This window comes from Procambarus clarkii, chromosome 46 (genome assembly GCF_040958095.1).
Source record: "Procambarus clarkii isolate CNS0578487 chromosome 46, FALCON_Pclarkii_2.0, whole genome shotgun sequence".
Lineage (NCBI taxonomy): Eukaryota > Metazoa > Arthropoda > Malacostraca > Decapoda > Cambaridae > Procambarus > Procambarus clarkii.
The window spans coordinates 17811998-17821997 of record NC_091195.1 but is presented as its reverse complement, the minus strand read 5'-3'; the positions used below and the strand labels follow the sequence as shown (position 1 = coordinate 17821997).

The 10000-nt window shown below is 42.7% G+C and overlaps 1 protein-coding gene across 1 annotated transcript in view; it reads left to right on the top strand.

Moving 5' to 3' along the window:
- LOC138350551 (mucin-22-like) overlaps nucleotides 1-10000 on the top strand; it is a 27976-nt gene that overhangs the window by 10573 nt on the left and 7403 nt on the right. The window contains exons 3-4 of the mRNA XM_069301561.1: nucleotides 877-1065; nucleotides 9565-10000. The exon at nucleotides 9565-10000 is cut by the window's right edge and continues 268 nt beyond it. Coding sequence (XP_069157662.1) covers nucleotides 877-1065; nucleotides 9565-10000 — 625 coding nt within the window. The remainder of the gene's footprint in view (nucleotides 1-876; nucleotides 1066-9564) is intronic.

The window sequence follows — 10000 nt, the reverse complement described above, 5'->3', positions numbered from 1 at the left end:
CTCCCTCTCCCATCCCCTCTCCCATCCACTCTCCCATCCCCTCTCCCATCCACTCTCCCACCCCCTCTTCCATCCACTCTCCCACCCCCTCTCCTATTCTCATCTCATTCTTCAAAGCTTCCCGTCATCCTATCAACCCCTGACTTGGTCTAATATGAATTCAGAGAAATTAATTGTTTTGAAAGACTAATATATATATATATATATATATATATATATATATATATATATATATATATATATATATATATATATATATATATAATGTAAGTCTTTTTTGTACTTTTTGTATATACATATATATATATATATATATATATATATATATATATATATATATATATATATATATATATATATATATATATATATATATATATTATTGAATATGACCGAAAGGGTGAAAATGAATTTACGAATAATCTTTATATTTCTTATTTTTTTATTAGCTTGAAATGGGAGTTGAAAAATTAACTCTACAAAGTTCGTTTTAGTTGTATTATTGCCTGACGCTAAGAGGGTTGCGTTTCTTTGACTCCTGTCAACATTTTCAAAGGGAGAGTAGAAGTGGATACAAGTGTCACGTGGGACTATAGAGAGAGAGGTGTAATTGCGGCTTATCAATCTCCTGTTTTTTTTTTATGATGGCTGGAGGAGTGAGTTGGATGTTCCGTCTTGATCTGGAAGATGGTTGAGTGTAGCCAGGTGTTGATGGATGACTGGGAGTGTTTGATGTGCAGTGTCTCGCCTTCTATTGTCTTCCAGTCTTCTATTTGTCGATTATTTTTGTGTTGCTTGACGGGATATATCTGATGATCTGCTTGTAAGTAGAGACTGTGTGTTCCCTGCTGTGCCTTCCTCTTGGTGCCTTGCCAGGCAACTTGGAAGAGATGGTGCGGTCTTGCCTATACACTGAAATCATTGGGGCTGATAGTACTCAGTGGGACAATGTGAAGGCACACATGAATAGTCGTTCCTCTCAAGACTATTCGTTTGGTGTCAGGAGAGTTCTATTTGAGCAACAAGATCGCCAACTTGCAATTCAAACTGAATACAAATTCGCAGGTTTGGCTTTACATGTAACATGTTGGGTGAGGCGAGAGGCACAGGAGCGGGGCAAGTAGCACGGGCTATGGTGAGCCCGTAGTGGACTTACCTGGCACAGGAGCGGGGCAAGTAGCACGGGCTATGGTGAGCCCGTAGTGGACTTACCTGACACAGGAGCGGGGCAAGTAGCACGGGCTATGGTGAGCCCGTAGTGGACTTACCTGGCACAGGAGCGGGACAAGTAGCACGGGCTATGGTGAGCCCGTAGTGGACTTACCTGACACAGGAGCGGGACAAGTAGCACGGGCTATGGTGAGCCCGTAGTGTACTTACCTGGCACAGGAGAAGCGTTGTAACCGCCTCTGAAGGAGCAATATATATATATAGAGAGACTGAACACGCAGTTGTACGCGGTTTTTGTTGCTATAAAGACATATATCACCCCTCTATCTCATCACAATCACTATACCCTTACCCTTGACGATTTAAGGCCTCGAAATCTACCATTCCAACAACATCTCAGACTCAAGAGCTTCCAAGGTGCCGCCAACTCCCCAAACTTCCAGACAATAGCAGCTCCCAAACTCGTGCAGCTTTAGACTCCAGCAATTTCCAGTGTCTTGGCGAGGCGCTCAAGGGGAAACTAAGGGATCAAAGAGGCCTCAACTTCACACGATAATTTTTTTGTGGCAGGTTATCCATGATGTTTTCCTGCTGTACGTTGAGGCTTATATATATATATATTTTTTTTACTTTAGTCTGCCAGGAGATAACGGGTTGCTGTGGAAGCATAGAGGTGAAAAGAATTATGTCAACACGTGATTCAGTTATACGTTAGTATCCGCTTTGGAAAGGAAAACGAATTAGAAATTCCGAGCGCTGTCGTGTTTAAAAAACATCTTTATTTTTTTAATGTGATAATACACCAAAGCTCTCGATTTTTTTTTTTTTTTTTAGTTTTTCTCTCCTAAGCGGATATATACGCATATGAAGGTACATTGTTTTCAGTATTATGAACGGGAATTAGTAATTTTCTTTCGTCTACGCGAGAGGTCACGAGATGTCATATGCCTATCTTGTCCGGGAACATCTGAACTACAAGTGTGCAGTATACTTTGTATGAGTGAATCCTTCCTTCAGTGGAACTATGGGATCACCATAGCCCGTGCTACTTGGAATGTTATGTTCCAAGTAGAGAATCTTAAACAACAAAATATCAAATCATTAAAATATCATCAAAATATCCATATCAACAAAAACTCATCAAAATATCGATATCATCAAAATATTATCGATATCGTCAAAAAATTCATCAAAATATCCATATCAAGCAAAAAACTCATCAAAATATTATCGATATCAACCAAAACTCATCAAAATATCATCGATATCGTAAAAAAAACTCATCAAAATATCCATATCATCAAAATATTATCGATATCAATCAAAAATATCATCGATATCAACCAAAAAAATCATCAATATCAACCAAAAAACTCATCAAAATATCATCGATATCACCAAAATCTCATCAAAATATCATAGATATCATCAAAAAACTCATCAAAATATTATCGATATCATCAAAATATTATCGATATCAACCAAAACTCATCAAAATATTATCGATATCATCAAAATGTCATCGATATCAACCAAAACTCATCAAAATATCGTCGATATCAACCAAAAAACTCATCAAAATGTTATCGGTATCAAATGTAATACAGGAAGAGATGTAAATCTAATTAAGCAGTGGGAAGTGGGCATCAAGGAACGACTTTGATGCCATACGACACAACACACTAACAATGCGCATAACTCCGCTTACTCAGCAGGGTAGTTTGAAGTTGTGGAACTCAGGAAGCAGCAGCTGCTACTGCTGCTCCTGCTGCTGTTGCTGCGAATTTCATGTTTCTAAAACATGAACAGCTTTTTTTTGGGGGGGCTGTCAAGTCAAGTCTGATTCAAGTATGGTATCATAGGTTCATACGAGGCAGGTGCTATTGGTCCATACGAGGCAGCTGTTATTGGTCCATACGAGGCAGCTGCTATTGGTCCATACGAGGCAGGTGCTATTGGTCCATACGAGGCAGGTGCTGTTGGTCCATACGAGGCAGGTGCTATTGGTCCATACGAGGCAGCTGCTATTGGTCCATACGAGGCAGCTGCTATTGGTCCATACGAGGCAGCTGCTATTGGCCCATACGAGGCAGCTGCTATTGGTTCATACGAGGCAGCTCCTATTAGTCCATACGAGGCAGCTGCTATTGGTTCATACGAGGCAGCTGCTATTGGTCCATACGAGGCAGCTGCTATTGGTCCATACGAGGCACGTAATAGCATGTATCCCAGACACTGGTGTCATATGTATACCAGTGAATGTATTATTTACTCAGATAATTACAAACTCGCCTCCCAGCTGCCAGTGTTGACTTAGCCGAATATCTAATCTATTTATTCATTAACTATTTTCCTGTTTATATAATTCCCGTCGCATGTTGATGATCGTTCCTCACCTCATCAATGACGTTGATGACACACGTCAATCACCCAATTGATGGCCATTGACATTAACAACTTACATTAGACAAGATTCCTCGAGTTTCCTTCAATTAAATGCATAAATTTCCAGGGAAATGATGGTGTTTCATCTGCCTAAGCGGTTCAGCAAACACGTCCCGACTAGCATAAATGCCGGTGATGCCGAGGGGAAAGGAGAACGATGCAATTTGGTTTCATACGAGTGTCTGGGAGGCGGTAATCAGGCGGGCTCAGCTATTCTTTATTTCTCTGGCGTGGTTGCTGGGAATGTAATATTTTCAAGGGGGTTATAAGACCTTGAGTCATAAACATCTGTGATGTATTTTGCTGGTGTGTGTGTGTGGGTGGGTGTGTGGGTGTGGGTGTGTGTGTGTGGGTGGGTGTGTGGGTGTGGGTGTGTGTGTGTGGGTGTGGGTGTGTGTGGGTGTGGGTGTGTGTGTGTGGGTGTGTGTGTGTGTGTGTGGGTGTGGGGGTGTGGGTGTGTGTGTGTGTGTGTGTGTGTGTGTGTGTGTGTGTGTGTGGGTGTGTGTGGGTGTGTGTGGGGTGAGGGGGGTATGTACTCACCTGTTTGTGCTTGCGGGGGTTGGGCTTTGGCTCTTTGGTCCCGCCTCTCGACTGTCAATCAACTGGTGTACAGGTTCCTGAGCCTATTGGGCTCTATCATATCTACATTTGAAACTGTGTATGGAGTCAGCCTCCACCACATCACTGCCTAATGCATTCCATTTGTCAACCACTTGGACACTAAAAAAATTATTTCTAATGTGTGTGTGTATGTGTGTGTGTGTGTGTGTGTGTGTGTGTGTGTGTGTGTGTGTGTGTGTGTGTGTGTGTGTGTGTGTGTGTGTGTGTGTGTGTGTGTGTGGCAGTGCTGGGAGCCCACATACTATGTGCTTCCCAACTTGTCCTCAATAAAGCTACAAAGTTAGCACAATAAAGTCTCCATGCCTAATGCTAAATCAAATCATTTCAACAATACTTTAACCCAAATATATTGCAAACAGAATAACTTGAAATAGCTAGAATTGACAAATCAAACGCAACTGCTTTATCAATCAATCAATGTTCCAGTTAGAAATGAACGATTATATACTCTACGAAATCATATAGGAACGAAAACCCTAAAAGAACGAAACATCTCAACGTGAAAGTTCCAAATATATCCAAAGCGACAAACACACACAAATAGCTAAAAGATTGCCAGTACATTCACCCAAACAAGCCTAACCAAACACGGTCCTGTGTGTTTGCATACGGAGGGAGAAAAACAAACAAACACTCGCCTGGCAAACAAATACACAGTTGAGGACAAGGAGCTGGGATATGAGGACAAGGAGCTGGGATATGAGGACAAGGAGCTGGGATATGAGGACAAGGAGCTGGGATATGAGGACAAGGAGCTGGGGTATAAGGACAAGGAGCTGGGGTATGAGGACAAGGAGCTGGGATATGAGGACAAGGAGCTGGGGTATGAGGAAAAGGAGCTGGGATATGAGGACAAGGAGCTGGGGTATGAGGACAAGGAGCTGGGGTATGAGGACAAGGAGCTGGGATATGAGGACAAGGAGCTGGGATATGAGAACAAAGAACTAGAATATGAGGACAAGGAGCTGGGGTATGAGGACAAGGAGCTGGGATATGAGGACAAGGGACTGGGGTATGACGACAAGGAGCTGGGATATGGGAATAAGGAGCTGGGATATGAGGACAAGGAGCTGGGGTATGACGACAAGGAGCTGGGATATGAGGACAAGGAGCTGGGATACGAGGACAAGGAACTGGGATATGAGGACAAGGAGCTGGGATATGAGGACAAGGAACTGGGATATGAGGACAAGGAGCTGGGATATGAGGACAAGGAGCTGGGATATGAGGACAAAGAACTAGAATATGAGGACAAGGAGCTGGGGTATGAGGACAAGGAGCTGGGATATGAGGACAAGGAGCTGGGATATGAGGACAAGGAGCTGGGATATGAGGACAAGGAGCTGGGGTATGAGGACAAGGAGCTGGGATATGAGGACAAGGAGCTGGGATATGAGGACAAGGAGCTGGGATATGAGGACAAGGAGCTGGGATATGAGGACATAGACCTGGGATATGAGGGACAATGAATTGGGATATTAGAGGCCAGGAACTGGGATATGAGGACCAGTTGGTATCTACTTTATCCTAATACTTACTTGATTATAATTTAACATTAACCAAAGTTCACACCAAACTTGAAATAGATTTAGAATATAAATGAGCTGTGGTCAGGCTTCAGATAAGCTGACGCAAAGATAGCTTGGTTTACAGATATCAGTTTTTTACAGTATCTAAGTTTTATTTTACAGTTTTCAGATATCTTTGTTTACAGATATCTTTTGTAATTGACAGCTACGTCAGTTACATTCCCTAATGAACCCTAATACTAGTCTGAAGATGATATGGAGAGAGACATACATAGAGGAGTTTGACACAGACAGACTCAGAGACGTAGAAAACTCTAAGATCTCTATGGAGACAGCTTTCACCCCCCCTCTCCCCATTACACACACACACACACACACACACACACACACACACACACACACACACACACACACACACACACACACACACACACACACACACACACACACACACACACACACACACACACACACACACACACACACATCAGGCGAGATCCGAGAGTCAATGCTCGATCCTGCAGATACAAATAGGTGAATACACACACACACACACACACACACACACACACACACACACACACACACACACACACACACACACACACACACACACACACACACACACACACACACACACACACACACATCAGGCGAGATCCAAGAGTCAATGCTCGATCCTGCAGATACAAATAGGTGAATACACACACACACACACACACACACACACACACACACACACACACACACACACACACACACACACACACACACACACACACACACACACACACACACACATACACACACACACACTCACACACACATCAGGCGAGATCCGAGAGTCAATGCTCGATCCTGCAGATACAAATAGGTGAATACACACACACACACACACACACACACACACACACACACACACACACACACACACACACACACACACACACACACACACACACATCAGGCGAGATCCAAGAGTCAATGCTCGATCCTGCAAATACAAATAGGTGAATACACACACATACACAGACACACACACACACACACACACACACACACACACACACACACACACACATCAGGCGAGATCCAAGAGTCAATGCTCGATCCTGCAGATACAAATAGGTGAATACACACACACACACACACACACACACACACACACACACACACACACACACACACACACACACACACACACACACACACACACACACGGCTTGAGAAGCAACAGAGACAAACATGTTTACCCCAAGCGTTACACAGACTTCTGTAGCGACAGTGCCAAGTTATATACCATATATGAGCAAATATACCACTATTTCCCCTCATACCATTTATAAGGGGAAATCTTATACTTGAATAACAAACTCAGACCTCATTCTGTAAACAAACTTAGTGAGCAGATAAGACTTAATAGAGTGAGACTCACTTGGAAAGGGCATAAGACATGTTATTAACTTGATATTAACTTGAAGGCAATGTAGCTATATACTCTATCTTGAGGTTATCTTGAGATGATTTCGGGGCTTTAGTGTCCCCGCGGCCCGGTCCTCGACCAGGCCTCCACCCCCAGGAAGCAGCCCTTGACAGCTGACTAACTCCCAGGTACCTATTTAATGCTAGGTAACAGGGGCATTCAGGGTGAAAGAAACTTTGCCCATTTGTTTCTGCCTCGTGCGGGAATCGAACCCGCGCCACAGAATTACGAGTCCTGCGCGCTATCCACCAGGCTACGAGGCTAGGCCCTCTCTAGGGGGCAGGTTGCCCCCTGTTTAAATGGAAATAATATAATTGCGTTTAATTATCTTGAGATTATCTTGATTATCTTGAGATGATTTCGGGGCTTTAGTGTCCACGCGGCCCGGTCTTCGACCAGGCCTCCACCCCCAGGAAGCAGCCCATGACAGCTGACTAACACCCAGGTACCTATTTAGTGCTAGGTAACAGGGGCATAGGGTGAAAGAAACTCTGCCCAATGTTTCTCGCCGGCGCCTGGGATCGAACCCAGGACCACAGGATCACAAGTCCCGCGTGCTGTCCGCTCGGCCGACCGGCTCCGTAGAGCCGGATTTATAGATTTATATCAATGAAATTTTTCGACTTTTATGTTATTGATAAGTAATTGTTTTGTTTGTTTTAGTTATATCTTTTAAGTGAATTTGGGATGTATATGTGGAATATATATACATGTATATATATGGTGCAGTTATATGTGGATTATATATTAGGGTATATATAACCAATCTGTTTATAATTTTTTTTCATTCTGTTTTCACTCTATATTATTTATTATATTCTTACTGTTATGGTTATTGTGTTCTGTTTTTTCCGGGCCCTTTCTGGGCCTGTACCCGGGCCCTTTATGAGCCTGTACCCGGGCCCTTTCTGGGCCTGTACCCGGGCCCTTTCTGGGCCTGTACCCGGGCCCTTTCTGGGCCTGTACCCGGGCCCTTTCTGGGCCTGTACCCGGGCCCTTTCTGGGCCCGGGTACAGGCTCCTTTCTGTGGAGCCCTGTTGTTTATGCATCGTTAAACGCCTAGAAAGAGATGTTGTTGTCTTGCCTATATACTGGGTTTTTTGGAGCTTACAGTCCCCAAGTGGGCATTTGAAGGCATAGACGACGTTAGTCTCTTTTAAAGCGTTCTGTTTTTGTGTCTGGAGACATTAAACATTCTTGTTTAAAAGAGACTAACGTCGTCTATGCCTTCAAATGCCCACTTGGGGACTGTAAGCTCCAAAAAACCCAGTATATAGGCAAGACAACAACATCTCTTTCTAGGCGTTTAACGATGCATAAACAACAGGGCTCCATTAAGGAACATATAATCTCTTCCCATAACCAAACCATCGCCAGAGAAATCCTAGTAAACAACACAGAAATCATCGATAGATACAGCGATAGCAGGCGGCTTGACGTTTGCGAGGCACTACACATCAAGAAGTCAACACCAGCAATCAACAGCCAACTATTGCACAACTATATTCTACCCACCTCAAGACTCCGCTCCAATATAGAAGCATCAAGAAATATGGACCAATAGGCTTTCTACAAACACTTCTATTCAATACCCATTGTTTCTGTTCTGTCTTGTGTTGATACTTTTAATACCCTATTAATATCCCCTAGTGTTCTGTCTTGTGTTAATGCCACATCACCCTTCCCACCTCACTCAAATGTAATGCCACATCACCCTTCCCACCTCACTCAAATGTAGATATAAAATCAGGGAAACGCAAGTTCTAATCAGTTGTGTATTTGTGAAGTCTTTGAAAATGTAATAAGTTTTACGAAACGCGCCCGTGTCGCGTCAGACTAGAAATAAAAATGAATTTTGGAGAAGTGATTTTTGATTTACCTCCAACAGTGAAGCGTAATGTACGAAAGATTGAGAAAATTCGTGTTAGAATTATTAATCTTACTTTTTCGGTCATATTTAATAATATATGTCTACAGGAAAGACTGCTACCAAAATATACTAATATATATATATATATATATATATATATACATATATATATATATATATATATATATAATCTAGTGGTTACGGTATTCTGTGTCCCAAGTGCCTGGGGTTCGAATCCAGGCCGGGGTTAAAAAGAGTTCTTAGGTTAATGAACATATCATATAGATGAACATATATATGTGGACGACATATAGAAAATATATATAAGAGTTAAGAGGGAATCAATAAACAGATGTATTGACAGTGATTTACAAATACAACATACTGTATTAATATACAATGGAAGTAATAATGGTTTAAATTTTGGTATACATTCTTGTTTACAGGAGTTGATTTTGCAGGTGACACAGTAGACACAGTAGGTGACACAGTAGACACAGTAGGTGACACAGTAGACACAGTAGACACAGTAGGTGATACAGTAGACACAGTAGGTGACACAGTAGACACAGTAGGTGACACAGTAGACACAGTAGGTGACACAGTAGACACAGTAGGTGACACAGTAGACACAGTAGGTGATACAGTAGACACAGTAGGTGACACAGTAGACACAGTAGGTGACACAGTAGACACAGTAGGTGACACAGTAGACACAGTAGGTGACACAGTAGACACAGTAGGTGACACAGTAGACACAGTAGACACAGTAGGTGACACAGTAGACACAGTAGGTGACACTGTAGGTGACACAGTAGACACAGTAGGTGACACAGTAGACACAGTAGGTGACACAGTAGACACAGTAGACACAGTAGGTGA